Below are 14,518 nucleotides of genomic sequence, written 5' to 3'. Positions count from 1 at the left end.
GGTTAAATAAAGGTAAAATAAATAAAAAAATAAATGTCTCTACCCGCTGTTCTCTCTGTCTCTACCTTATCTCTCTCTCCTCTCTCTGTGGTCTCTACCCTCTCTCTCTGTCTCTACCCTCTCTCTCTGTCTCTACCCTCTCTCTCTCTCTGTGTCTCTACCCTCTCTCTCTGTGGCTCTACCGCTCTCTTTCTGTCTCTACCCTCTCTCTCTGTCTCTACCCTCTCTCTCTCTCTCTACCTCTCTCTCCTCTCTACCCTCTCTCTCTCTGTCTCTACCCTCTCTCTCTCTGTCTCTACCCTCTCTCTCTGTCTCTAACCTCTCTTTCTGTGTCTCTACCCTCTCTCTCTCTGTCTCTACCCTCTCTCTCTCTCTGTGTCTCTTCTCTCCTTCTGTCTCTACCCTCTCTCTCTCTCTCTCTCTCTCTCTCTCATGTCTCGTACCCTCTCTCTCTATGTCTCTACCCTCTCTCTCTCTGTCTCTACCCTCTCTCTCTCTCTGTCTCTACCCTCTCTCTCTCTGTGTCTCTACCCTCTCTCTCTCTCCATCTCTACCCTCTCTCTCTCGTCTCTACCCCTCTCTCTCTGTCTCTACCCTCTCTCTCTGTCTCTACCCTCTCTCTCTGTCTCTACCTCTCTCTCTCTCTGTGTCTCTACCCTCTCTCTCTGTCTCTACCCTCTCTCTTTCCGTCTCTACCCTCTCTCTCTCTCTGTCTCTACCCTCTCTCTCTGTCTCTACCCTCTCTCTCTGTCTCTACCCTCTCTCTGTCTCTACCCTCTCTCTCTGTCTCTAACCTCTCTCTGTCCTACCCTCTCTCTCTCTCTCTCTCTCTCTCTCTGTCTCTACCGCTCTCTCTCTCTGTCTCTACCCTCCTCTCTCTGTCTCTACCCTCTCTCTGTCTCTACCCTCTCTGTCTCTACCCTCTCTCTCTCTCTGTCTCTACCCTCTCTCTGTCTCTACGCTCTCTCTACCCTCTCTCTCTATGTCGTCTACCCTCTCCTCTCTCTGACTCTACCCTCTCTCTCTCTGTGTGTCCCTCTACCCCTCTCTCTCTCTGTCTCTACCTCTCTCTCTCTCTGTCTCTACCCTCTCTCTCTCTGTCTCTACCCTCTCTCTCTGTGTCTCTACCCTCTCTCTCTCTGTCTCTACCCTCTCTCTCGCTGTGTCTCTACCCTCTCTCTCTGTCTCTACCCTCTATCTCTGTCTCTACCCTCTCTCTCTCTGTCTCTACCCTCTCTCTGTCTCTACCCTCTCTCTCTGTCTCTACCCTCTCTCTCTGTCTCTACCCTCTCTATCTCTGTCTCTACCCTCTCTCTGTCTCTACCCTCTCTCTACCCTCTCTCTATGTCTCTACCCTCTCTCTCTCTGTCTCTACCCTCTCTCTCTCTGTCTCTACCCTCTCTCTCTGTGTCTCTACCCTCTCTCTCTCTGTCTCTACCCTCTCTCTCTCTCTCTCTCTATCTCTACCCTCTCTCTGTCTCTACCCTCTCTCTAACCTCTCTCTCTATGTCTCTACCCTCTCTCTCTCTGTCTCTACTCTCTCTCTCTCTCTGTCTCTACCTCTCTCTCTCTGTGTCTCTACCCTCTCTCTCTCTCTGTCTCTACCCTCTCTCTCTCTGTGTCTCTACCCTCTCTCTCTGTCTCTACCCTCTCTCTCTCTGTCTCTACCCTCTCTCTCTGTCTCTACCCCCTCTCTCTGTCTCTACCCTCTCTCTGTCTCTACCCTCTCTCTCTGTCTACCTCTCTCTGCTCTACCCTCTCTCTCTTGTCTCTACCCTCTCTCTCGCTACCCTCTCTCTGTGTTCTAACCTCTCTCTCTGTCTCTAACCTCTAACTTCTCTGTCTTCTCTACCCTCTCTCTGTCTCTACCCTCTCTCTAACCTCTCTCTCTATGTCTCTACCCTCTTTCTCTCTGTCTCTACCCTCTCTCTCTCTGTCTCTACCCTCTCTCTCTCTCTCTGTCTCTACATCTCTCTCTCTCTGTGTCTCTACCCTCTCTCTCTGTCTCTACCCTCTCTCTCTGTCTCTACCCTCTCTCTCTCTCTACCCTCTCTCTCTCTCTACCCTCTCTCTCTCTGTCTCTACCCTCTCTCTCTCTGTCTCTACCCTCTCTCTCTGTCTCTACCCTCTCTCTCTGTCTCTACCCTCTCTCTCTGTCTCTACCCTCTCTCTCTGTCTCTACCCTCTCTCTCTATGTCTCTACCCTCTCTCTCTCTGTCTCTACTCTCTCTTCTCTCTCTGTCTCTACCCTCTCTCTCTCTGTGTCTCTACCCTCTCTCTCTCTCTCTGTCTCTACCCTCTCTCTCTCTGTGTCTCTACCCTCTCTCTGTCTCTACCCTCTCTCTCTCTGTCTCTACCCTCTCTCTCTGTCTCTACCCTCTCTCTCTGTCTCTACCCCTCTCTCTGTCTCTACCCTCTCTCTGTCTCTACCCTCTCTCTCTGTCTCTACCCTCTCTCTCTGTCTCTACCCTCTCTTTCTGTGTCTCTACCCTCTCTCTCGCTACCCTCTCTCTCTGTGTTTCTAACCTCTCTTTCTGTCTCTACCCTCTCTGTCTCTACCCTCTCTCTCTCTCTCTACCCTCTCTCTCTCTGTCTCTACCCTCTCTCTCTCTGTCTCTACCCTCTCTCTCTGTCTCTACCCTCTCTCTCTGTGTCTCTACCCTCTCTCTCTGTCTCTACCCTCTATCTCTGTCTCTACCCTCTCTCTCTGTCTCTACCCTCTCTCTCTGTCTCTACTCTCTACCTCTGTCTCTACCTCTCTCTCTCTGTCTCTACCCTCTCTCTCTGTCTCTACCCTCTCTCTCTGTCTCTACCCTCTCTCTCTGTCTCTACCCTCTCTCTCTGTCTCTACCCTCTCTCTCTGTCTCTACCCTCTGTCTCTGTCTCTACCCTCTCTCTCTGTCTCTACCCTCTCTCTCTCTGTCTCTACCCTCTCTCTCTCTGTCTCTACCCTCTCTCTCTCTGTCTCTACCCACTCTCTCTCTGTCTCTACCCTCTCTCTGTCTCTACCCTCTCTCTACCCTCTCTCTCTATGTCTCTACCCTCTCTCTCTCTGACTCTACCCTCTCTCTCTCTGTGTCTCTACCCTCTCTCTCTCTGTCTCTACCCTCTCTCTCTCTGTCTCTACCCTCTCTCTCGCTGTGTCTCTACCCTCTCTCTCTGTGTCTCTACCCTCTCTCTCTCTGTCTCTACCCTCTCTCTCTCTGTCTCACCCTCTCTCTCTCTGTCTCTACCCTCTCTCTCTGTCTCTACCCTCTATCTCTGTCTCTACCCTCTCTCTCTGTCTCTACCCTCTCTCTGTCTCTACCCTCTCTCTCTGTCTCTACCCTCTCTCTGTCTCTACTCTCTCTCTGTCTCTACCCTCTCTCTACCCTCTCTCTATGTCTCTACCCTCTCTCTCTCTGTCTCTACCCTCTCTCTCTCTACCCTCTCTCTCTGTGTCTCTACCCTCTCTCTCTCTGTCTCTACCCTCTCTCTCTCTCTCGCTCTCTCTCTATCTCTACCCTCTCTGTCTCTACCCTCTCTCTGTCTCTACCCTCTCTCTAACCTCTCTCTCTATGTCTCTACCCTCTCTCTGTCTCTACTCTCTCTCTCTCTCTCTGTCTCTACCCTCTCTCTCTCTGTGTCTCTACCCTCTCTCTCTCTCTCTCTGTCTCTACCCTCTCTCTCTGTGTGTCTCTACCCTCTCTCTCTGTCTCTACCCTCTCTCTCTCTGTCTCTACCCTCTCTCTCTGTCTCTACCCCCTCTCTCTGTCTCTACCCCCTCTCTCTGTCTCTACCCTCTCTCTGTCTCTACCCTCTCTCTCTGTCTCTACCCTCTCTCTCTGTCTCTACCATCTCTCTCTGTGTCTCTACCCTCTCTCTCGCTACCCTCTCTCTCTGTGTTTCTAACCTCTCTCTCTGTCTCTAACCTCTAACTTCTCTGTCTTCTCTACCCTCTCTCTAACCTCTCTCTCTATGTCTCTACCCTCTTTCTCTCTGTCTCTACCCTCTCTCTCTCTCTGTCTCTACCTCTCTCTCTCTCTCTGTCTCTACCATCTCTCTCTCTCTGTGTCTCTACCCTCTCTCTCTGTCTCTACCCTCTCTCTCTGTCTCTACCCTCTCTCTCTCTGTGTCTCTACCCTCTCTCTCTGTGTCTCTACCCTCTCTTTCTGTCTCTACCCTCTCTCTCTGTCTCTACCCTCTCTCTCTCTCTACCTCTCTCTCTCTCTCTTCCCTCTCTCTCTCTGTCTCTACCCTCTCTCTCTCTGTCTCTACCCTCTCTCTCTGTCTCTACCCTCTCTCTCTGTCTCTACCCTCTCTCTCTGTCTCTACCCTCTCTCTCTGTCTCTACCCTCTCTCTCTATGTCTCTACCCTCTCTCTCTCTGTCTCTACTCTCTCTCTCTCTCTCTGTCTCTACCCTCTCTCTTCTGTGTCTCTAAACTCCTCTCTCTCTCTCTCTTCTCTACCCTCTCTCTCTCTGTCTCTACCCTCTCTCTCTCTGTCTCTACCCTCTCTCTCTCTGTCTCTACCTCTCTCTCTGTCTCTACCATCTCTCTCTGTCTCTACCCCTCTCTCTGTCTTACCCTCTCTCTGTCTCTACCCTCTCCCTCTGTCTCTACCCTCTCTCTCTGTCTCTACCCTCTCTCTCTGTGTCTCTACCTCTCTCTCGCTACCTCCTCTCTGTGTTTCTAACCTCTCTCTCTGTCTCTAACCTCTAACCTCTCTGTCTTCTCTACCCTCTCTCTGTCTCTACCCTCTCTCTAACCTCTCTCTCTATGTCTCTACCCTCTTTCTCTCTGTCTCTACCCTCTCTCTCTCTCTCTGTCTCTACCCTCTCTCTCTCTCTCTGTCTCTACCATCTCTCTCTCTCTGTGTCTCTACCTCTCTCTCTGTCTCTACCCTCTCTCTCTGTCTCTACCCTCTCTCTCTCTCTGTGTCTCTACCCTCTCTCTCTGTGTCTCTACCCTCTCTTTCTGTCTCTACCCTCTCTCTCTGTCTCTACCCTCTCTCTGCTCTCTCTCTACCCTCTCTCTCTCTCTCTACCCTCTCTCTCTCTGTCTCTACCCTCTCCTCTCTGTCTCTACCCCTCTCTTTCTGTGTCTCTACCCTCTCTCTCTCTGTCTCTACCTCTCTCTCTCTCTGTGTCTCTTCTCTCTCTCTGTCTCTACCCTCTCTCTCTCTCTCTCTCTGTCTCTACCCTCTCTCTCTATGTCTCTACCCTCTCTCTCTATGTCTCTACCCTCTCTCTCTCTCTGTCTCTACCCTCTCTCTCTCTGTGTCTCTACCCTCTCTCTCTCTCTCTCTCTCCATCTCTACCCTCTCTCTCTCCGTCTCTACCCTCTCTCTCTCTGTCTCTACCCTCTCTCTCGCTACCCTCTCTCTCTGTGTTTCTAACCTCTCTCTCTGTCTCTAACCTCTAACTTCTCTGTCTTCTCTACCCTCTCTCTGTCTCTACCCTCTCTCTAACCTCTCTCTCTATGTCTCTACCCTCTTTCTCTCTGTCTTCTACCCTCTCTCTCTCTCTGTCTCTACCCTCTCTCTCTCTCTCTGTCTCTACCATCTCTCTCTCTCTGTGTCTCTACCCTCTCTCTCTTGTCTCTACCCTCTCTCTCTGTCTCTACCCTCTCTCTCTCTCTGTGTCTCTACCCTCTCTCTCTGTGTCTCTACCCTCTCTTTCTGTCTCTACCCTCTCTCTCTGTCTCTACCCTCTCTCTCTCTCTCTACCCTCTCTCTCTCTGTCTACCCTCTCTCTTCTCTGTCTCTACCCTCTCTCTCTCTGTCTCTACCCTCTCTCTCTGTCTGCTACGCCTCTCTTTCTGTGTCTCTACCCTCTCCTCTCTGTCTCCTAACCCTCTCTCTCTCTCTGTGTCTCTTCTCTTCTCTCTGTCTCTACCCTCTCTCTCTCTGTCTCTACTCTCTACCTCTGTCTCTACCCTCTCTCTCTCTGTCTCTACCTCTCTCTTCTCTGTCTCTACCCTCTTTCTCTGTCTCTACCCCTCTCTCGCTGTCTCTACCCTCTCGCACTGTCTCTCTCTACCCTCTCTCTCTCTGTCTCTAACCCTCTCTCTCTCTGTGTCTCTAACCGCTCTCTCTCTCTCTCTGTTCTCTACCCTCTCTCTCTCTGTGTCTCTACCCTCTCTCTCTGTCTCTACCCTCTCTCTATCTGTCTCTACCTCTCTCTCTGTCTCTACCCCCCTCTCTCTGTCTCTACCCCCTCTCTCTGCCTCTACCCTCTCTCTGTCTCTACCCTATCTCTCTGTCTCCTACCCTCTCTCTCTGTCTCTACCCTCTCTCTCTGTTGTCTCTAACCCTCTCTCTCGCTACCCTCTCTCTCTGTGTTTCTAACCTCTCTCTCTGTCTCTAACCTCTAACTTCTCTGTCTTCTCTACCCTCTCTCTGTGTCTACCCTCTCTCTAACCTCTCTCTCTATGTCTCTACCCTCTTTCTATCTGTCTCTACCCTCTCTCTCTCTCTGTCTCTACCTCTCTCTCTCTCTCTGTCTCTACCATCTCTCTCTCTGTGTGTCTCTACCTCTCTCTCTGTCTCTACCCTCTCTCTCTGTCTCTAACCCTCTCTCTCTCTGTGTCTCTACCCTCTCTCTCTGTGTCTCTACCGTCTCTTTCTGTCTCTACCCTCTCTCTCTGTCTCTACCCTCTCTCTCTCTACCCTCTCTCTCTCTCTTCCCTCTCTCTCTCTGTCTCTACCCTCTCTCTCTCTGTCTCTACCCTCTCTCTCTGTCTCTACCCTCTCTCTCTGTCTCTACCCTCTCTCTCTGTCTCTACCCTCTCTCTCTATGTCTCTACCCTCTCTCTCTCTGTCTCTACTCTCTCTCTCTCTCTCTGTCTCTACCCTCTCTCTCTCTGTGTCTCTACCCTCTCTCTCTCTCTCTGTCTCTACCCTCTCTCTCTCTGTGTCTCTACCTTCTCTCTCTCTGTCTCTACCCTCTCTCTCTCTGTCTCTACCCTCTCTCTCTGTCTCTACCCTCTCTCTCTGTCTCTACCCCCTCTCTCTGTCTCTACCCTCTCTCTGTCTCTACCCTCTCTCTCTGTCTCTACCCTCTCTCTCTGTCTCTACCCTCTCTCTCTGTGTCTCTACCCTCTCTCTCGCTACCCTCTCTCTCTGTGTTTCTAACCTCTCTCTCTGTCTCTAACCTCTAACCTCCTGTCTTCTCTACCCTCTCTCTGTCTCTACCCTCCTCTAACCTCTCTCTCTATGTCTCTTACCCTCTTCTCTCTGTCTCTACCTCTCTCTCTCTCTGTCTCTACCCTCTCTCTCTCTCTCTGTCTCTACCATCTCTCTCTCTCTGTGTCTCTACCTCTCTCTCTGTCTCTACCCTCTCTCTCTCTGTCTCTACCCTCTCTCTCTCTGTGTCTCTACCCTCTCTCTCTGTGTCTCTACCCTCTCTTTCTGTCTCTACCTCTCTCTCTGTCTCTACCCTCTCTCTCTCTCTCTACCCCTCTCTTTCCCTGTCTTACCCTCTCTCTCTCTGTCTCTACCTCTCTCTCTGTCTCTACCCTCTCTCTCTGTTCTACCCTCTCTCTCTGTCTCTTACCCTCTCTCTCTGTGTCTCTACCCTCTCTCTCTGTCTCTACCCCTCTATCTCTGTCTCTACCCTCTTCTCTCTGTCTCTAACCCTCTCTCTGTCTCTACTCTCTACCTCTGTCTTACCCTCTCTCTCTCCTGTCTCTAACCCTCTCTCTCTCTGTCTCTACCTCTTTCTCTGTCTCTACCCTCTCTCTCTGTTCTACCTACTCTCGCACTGTCTCTCTCTACCCTCTCTCTCTCTCAATTTCTCTACCCTCTATGTCTCTACCCTCTCTCTGTCTCTAACCCTCTCTCTCTGTCTCTACCCTCTCTCTCTGTCTCTACCCTCTCTCTCTGTCTCTACCCTCTCTCTCTCTGTCTCTACCCTCTCTCTCTGTCTCTACCCTCTCTCTCTGTCTCTACCCTCTCTCTCTCTGTCTCTACCCTCTCTCTCTCTGTCTCTACCCTCTCTCTCTGTCTCTATCCTCTTTCTCTGTCTCTACCCTCTCTCTCTCTGTCTCTACCCTCTCTCTCTGTCTCTACCCTCTCTCTCTCTCTCTACCCTCTCTTTCTCTGTCTCTACCCTCTCTCTCTCTGTCTCTACCCTCTCTCTCTGTCTCTACCCTCTCTCTCTGTCTCTACCCTCTCTCTCTGTCTCTACCCTCTCTCTCTGTGTCTCTACCCTCTCTCTCTGTCTCTACCCTCTATCTCTGTCTCTACCCTCTCTCTCTGTCTCTACCCTCTCTCTCTGTCTCTACTCTCTACCTCTGTCTCTACCCTCTCTCTCTCTGTCTCTACCCTCTCTCTCTCTGTCTCTACCCTCTTTCTCTGTCTCTACCCTCTCTCTCTGTCTCTACCCTCTCGCACTGTCTCTCTCTACCCTCTCTCTCTCTCAATTTCTCTACCCTCTATGTCTCTACCCTCTCTCTGTCTCTACCCTCTCTCTCTGTCTCTACCCTCTCTCTCTGTCTCTACCCTCTCTCTCTGTCTCTACCCTCTCTCTCTCTGTCTCTACCCTCTCTCTCTGTCTCTACCCTCTCTCTCTGTCTCTACCCTCTCTCTCTCTGTCTCTACCCTCTCTCTCTCTGTCTCTACCCTCTCTCTCTGTCTCTATCCTCTTTCTCTGTCTCTACCCTCTCTCTCTCTGTCTCTACCCTCTCTCTCTCTGTCTCTACCCTCTCTCTCTGTCTCTACCCTCTCTCTCTCTGTCTCTACCCTCTCTCTCTGTCTCTACCCTCTCTGTCTCTACCCTCTCTCTCTCTGTCTCTACCCTCTCTCTCTGTCTCTACCCTCTCTCTCTGTCTCTACCCTCTCTCTCTGTCTCTACCCTCTCTCGCTGTCTCTACCCTCTCTCTCTCTGTCTCTACCCTCTCTCTCTCTGTCTCTACCCTCTCTCTCTGTCTCTACCCTCTCTCTCTCTGTCTCTACCCTCTCTCTCTCTGTCTCTAACCTCTTTCTCTCTGTCTCTACCCTATTTCTCTGTCTCTACCCTCTTTCTCTGTCTCTACCCTCTCTCTCTGTCCCTCTCTACCCTCTCTCTCTGTCCCTCTCTACCCTCTCTCTCTGTCCCTCTCTACCCTCTCTCTCTGTCTCTACCCTCTACCTCTGTCTCTACCCTCTACCTCTGTCTCTACCCTCTCTCTCTCTGTCTCTAACCTCTCTCTCTGTCTCTAACCTCTCTCTCTGTCTCTACCCTCTCTCTCTGTCTCTACCCTCTCTCTCTGTCTCTACCCTCTCTCTCTCTGTCTCTACCCTCTCTCTCTCTGTCTCTACCCTCTCTCTCTCTGTCTCTACCCTCTCTCTCTCTGTCTCTACCCTCTCTCTCTGTCCCTACCCTCTACCTCTGTCTCTACCCTCTACCTCTGTCTCTACCCTCTCTCTCTCTGTCTCTAACCTCTCTCTCTGTCTCTACCCTCTCTCTCTCTCTGTCTCTACCCTCTCTCTCTCTCCATCTCTACCCTCTCTCTTTACCCTCTCTTTCTCTCTCTCTACCCTCTCACTCTGCCACACTCAGTCTCACTCACTATGTCAATAACACTACATTACATCTCTTAAATTCTGCTGAGATTAATAATATGACTGTTATTTTTCCCTATTTAAATCTTTGGAACCTCCCTGTTCAATGATGGAATCATTTTTCCTCTTGACTGCCTGAGCGGTGCATGCGGTTTTACTGCCCCTGGGATTCTCGTGAGACTCATGAGACTTTTTCCACATTTTGTTACATTACAGCCTTATTACATGTATTTTTTCCCTTGTCAATCTGCATAATACCCCATAACGACAAAGCGAAAACAGGTTGTTAGATTGATGAGGAAAAAAACAAGTTCATCTATTTTAGAATAAGGCTGTAATGTAACAAAATGTGGAAAAAGTCAAGGGGTCTGAATACTTTTTGAAGGCTCTGTATATTTCAAATATATATGGGGGATTGGAAATGATGCAGACAATTACATTGATAGAAGCCACAATCTATTTCCAATATTACAGCTGATCCACCCCCTAAAAATAACATTAAGAAAAGAGGACTGGGGGCTTCAATCAGGCCTGTTCCTCATACTGACTTTCCCAGAATGCTCCAGGCTTTGTTTGCAGGGAGATTCCACTGGGAGCGAACTGGCCGAGGCGAGAGGAGTGGTTGCAGCAGAAAGAGCTGGCACATGCCCAGTGCTGTGCTGGCAGAAGTCTGCCTTCCACAGCTTGAGCACAGGGCTTTCTCTAGGCTGGGTTTACAAGCTTTCCTCCCATGATTGGGAGAGTAAATAGAGCATATGCCTGACAGTGAATGAGTGAGGGTATAGGTTGTGTGTCCGAGTGAATGTGGTCTCCCGAGTGGCGCAGCGGTCTAAGGCACTGCTTCTCAGTGCAAGAGGCGTCACTACAGACACCCTGGTTTGAATCCAGGCTGTATCACAACCGGCCGTGATTGGGAGTCCCATAGGGTGCTGGACATTTGGCCCAACATCGCCCTGGCTTTGGCCGGTGTAGGCTGTCATTGTACATAAGAATTTGTTCTTAACTGACTTGCCTAGCTAAATAAATAGAAAAAATGCATGTGAGTGAGGTATCTGTAGGTGAATGGGTGCTATAGACGAGTGAATGATATCAGAGAACGGTAGAACGGTTGAATGAATGAGTGAGAGCGAAGAGACTAGATGTGGGACTGACTGTATCCTTCTCTCAGGCAGGGGAAAGCAGTAATGGTACGGTAGGATGAAACACATAGTGCCGGAGACTGTGAATGGAGTAATTTCCTTTTAAACTTGAGTCAATTCAGGAGATAAATTCAAATGTAATTCATGCCCATAGTTTGTTACAAGGATATTTTTTTCTGAATTACTTTTCTGAATTGATTGGAAATGGAAATGGATTGACCCCAACCTTGCTAGGGGCACTACCCTCTACCCTGACATCTTACTTCATCTACCAACATGCCTAACACAGAGATAGCAAAAGCAACAGGCAAAGGATGCAGAAATCCTTAGAAAGTATACCAATTGTATTAATATTTTTCCCAAAAGCTGTTTAAACTAATAATTACATAGGTGGTTTTCAGATTTGTACAATCACATTTCAGCGGTTGACATTTCTCTAAAACAGTTTTTATGCAATAATAAATCCTAACCCTAACCATTGAGGCCTAAACCATCAGAGTAACAACAACATGCATGGCGGGATTAAAAAGTAAAAGCAACATTGTATAGCCACTGGTAATACCTATTTCAGGGATGGAACAGACAACCCTGAATGTGACCACTACATGAGAGACCAGGGCAGGTATTTCATTATCAAAGAAACAGCAAGAAAGGAAATAATAATGTATGTTTTGACTACACTAAAATCTAATTATTTTTCATATATAAAAAACTCTTTATATTGTGTCGAACCCCTGGCCCTCACAAATCAAACAAATTAACAATTCTAATCCTCAGTTGTCAAATGAGACAGAAAGCAGAGTAATTTTAGACAGAGGATGAGGGGTCATTGAGCTCAGTCATCATCACGTGACAGCTGGAGAAATCACTCCCCCATCTGGACACTATTGGAAGAGCAAGGTTAAATCAGTCCATGGGTCAACACAGTGTTTTCATTCAAATGTGAACAAACTTGAATAATTGATATTGTAAATGTTAAACATTCCTTGCTCCGCTCCAGACCATTTGGTAAACACCTCTGATGGCCACTGCACCAGTCACAACGCCCCCATCCACATCAACTGGACCGCAGTGGAGAAGGTGAAAAGATTCAAGTTCCTCGGCGTACACATCACCGATGATCTGAAATGGTCCACCCACACAAACAGTGTGGTGAAGGAGGCTGAAGAAATTTGGCTTGGCCCCTAAGACCCTCACAAACTTTTACAGATGCACAATTGAGAGCATCCTGTTGGGCTGGATCACCCACCGCCTGGTACGGCAACTGCACCGCCCGCCACCACAGGGCTCTCCAGAGGGTTGTGTGGTCTGCCCAACACATCTCCGGGGCACACTGCCTGCCCTCCATAACACCTACAGCACCCAAAGTCACAGGAAGGCCAAAAAGATCATCAAGGACATTAACCACCCGAGCCACAGTCTGTTCACCCCACTACCATCCAGAAGGCGAGGTCAGTACAGGTGCATCAAAGCTGGGACCGAGAGACTGAAAAACAGCTTCTATCTCAAGGCCATCAGACTGTTAAATAGCCATCACTAGCCGGCTACCACCCGGTTACTCAACCCTGCACCTTAGAGGCTGCTGGCCTATATACATAGACATGGAATCACTGGTCACTTTAATAATGGAACACTAGTCACTTTAATAATTTTTACATACTGCTTTACTCATTTCATATGTATATACTGTATTCTATTCTAATGTATTTTAGTCAAAGCCACACCGACATTGCTCATCTTAATATTTATATATTTTTTAACTCCATTCTTTTACTGTAGATTTGTGTGTATTGTTGTGAAGTGTTAGATATTACTGCACTGTTGGAGCTAGGAACACAAGCATTTCACTACACCCGCAATAACATATGCTAAATATGTGTATGTGACCAATACAATTTGATTAGATTTTATTTGAATTGTCAGTTACTGACACATCACACACAGCAGTTACATACCCTCTGAAATGGAATTTAAACAGACAATATTCATAACATTAAATGAATACATTCATGCACATACACATTCCAATGTTATGTGACAATATTTCTGCATTTCGTGACGAGTTACTTTCCCATATTGGAAACTAGTGTAGCGTCACACCCCTTTTGGGAAAATGATCACATTTGAGACTGCTGACACCTCTACTGATCATGACAGATTTTTTTCTTTTAACAGAACAAAATGTATTTTTGGCCTTTTATCTGACACATCTGAAACACATGCTCCTGGCTGTATAGGCTACTATCACCGACCATAGCACTATGTACTTACAGTACAGACAGTAATATGCTCGTAGTATTTCTCTGCTCAAATAATGGAGCAATTATTTTATACAGAATTATGCAATATTATGTCTCACATCTTTCCTTTCAAACGTGAGATTTGACTCTTAAGGCTGTATTACATAATTACATGATAAGGAGGAGGCTAATATTTAACTCAATTATTTAGAAGAATTTTTTTTACCAAGGCACAACTTTCACGTGACTAGAGGAAATGCAGCCATTTAAATCAATGAAATACAGCTATTGCGTTAATCTACCAATATAGAATGAGCATGCTATGCAAAGGCCAGCGGCAAACCCACATGCAGTCGCTCAAAATCATATATTATGGGCGGCACAAAATATATTGCACTTCAACTCACCTTGAGCGGCCGTTCCTCTGGTGCTGAAAACACTTGCTATCAAAGTGGCCACATACCAAATCATAGTACTATTGCCGACCAGCTATTACCACGCAAAGTGCCCCGTTCAACGAATCTTTCATATTCGACATTGCACAGCGCGCGCTCTTATCGATGCCTTTTTATTCATATTCTATGCACTTTCCTCTCGGCGATTCCCTTCATCCCTTCCCTCCCCCGTCCTTCCGTCCGCATCCTCTCCCGAAGAGACAGAGCACCTGCACCGCCGCGATTGTAGTAGACGGAACTGTTTTACGAGCGCATAGTGAAACCAAGTGTGATATTTTACCCAAAAGCTCCGCCTTTTCTTTCTTTGGATTGGTTGCTGATAGAGGATTTGGGGGGTGTATTGGTTATTCTTCCGCCCCTTACTATGCGAATGACAGGAGAACATACGCGTACCAATTCAAGGTGAGTTGAAGCGTGCCGTAGTAGTAGAACCGCAGTATCATGCGCATTGACAGATGCTCTCAAACGCCTGCTCTCAAACGCCTGCCTTGAAGTGTTCCTTAACAAGTGCCACCATCATTGTTCAATTACTGACCAGTCTATTGAGAGCCTTTGAACATGCATTCATTATTCATGTCAATGTTGGCATATCTATTCATGCTGCGAGCTATGATGGTGACGCGCAAGAGCCATGATGTCTGTGCTGTGCTTGAGTCTCTCCTCTGTCTGTCGCTCATTCACAGCCTCGAGCAGTGGTCATGTCGCTGTCACCGGGTTAAAACGTTCCTTTTCTGCTACTACAACCTCAGCTAATGTGTTGGGTGTGGCGACAGATTCCAACATTGTTTTACCCCTGTTTATTCAAGGACGGCAGGGAGGTTGCCTTGTCAGCTACTGCTCCCAATCCATCTGTAGCCTAGCTACAGCTGGCATAGCGTTGAAACCGTATCAGCACGCTCATTTTACATCTCCATTCAGTGGAAATGTGGAGAGATATGATATACACTTTTTCCAAACACTGCACATGACATAAACAAATCAAAATGACAGAAATGTTTTTTTTTATATACCTCAGAAAAATAATCTAGAATCTAATGTACTTCTCCATCAATTCAAAATGGTGTTATTTTCCTCTCCATATATGGATAAAAGCAGTTTATACGGTTTTCTGTATCTTTAAGGTACTTACTCTGTCTTATTCCAGTGAATGATAGGCTTAAT

At 47.9% G+C, this 14,518-nt stretch overlaps 1 protein-coding gene across 3 annotated transcripts in view; it reads right to left on the bottom strand.

Annotated features, from left to right (window-relative positions):
- LOC109909154 (protein turtle homolog B) overlaps positions 1-13,648 on the bottom strand; it is a 105,084-nt gene extending 91,436 nt beyond the window's left edge. For all 3 annotated transcript variants that reach the window (XM_031796227.1, XM_031796228.1, XM_031796229.1), the window contains exon 1: positions 13,310-13,648. In XM_031796227.1, the coding sequence (XP_031652087.1) occupies positions 13,310-13,373 (64 nt within the window). In that variant the 5' untranslated portion in view covers positions 13,374-13,648. The remainder of the gene's footprint in view (positions 1-13,309) is intronic.
- Positions 13,649-14,518: the final 870 nt, after the last annotated feature.

This window comes from Oncorhynchus kisutch, linkage group LG18 (assembly GCF_002021735.2).
Source record: "Oncorhynchus kisutch isolate 150728-3 linkage group LG18, Okis_V2, whole genome shotgun sequence".
Lineage (NCBI taxonomy): Eukaryota > Metazoa > Chordata > Actinopteri > Salmoniformes > Salmonidae > Oncorhynchus > Oncorhynchus kisutch.
Note: the sequence above shows the minus strand (reverse complement) of the source record. Positions and strands in the feature narration are given on the sequence as shown.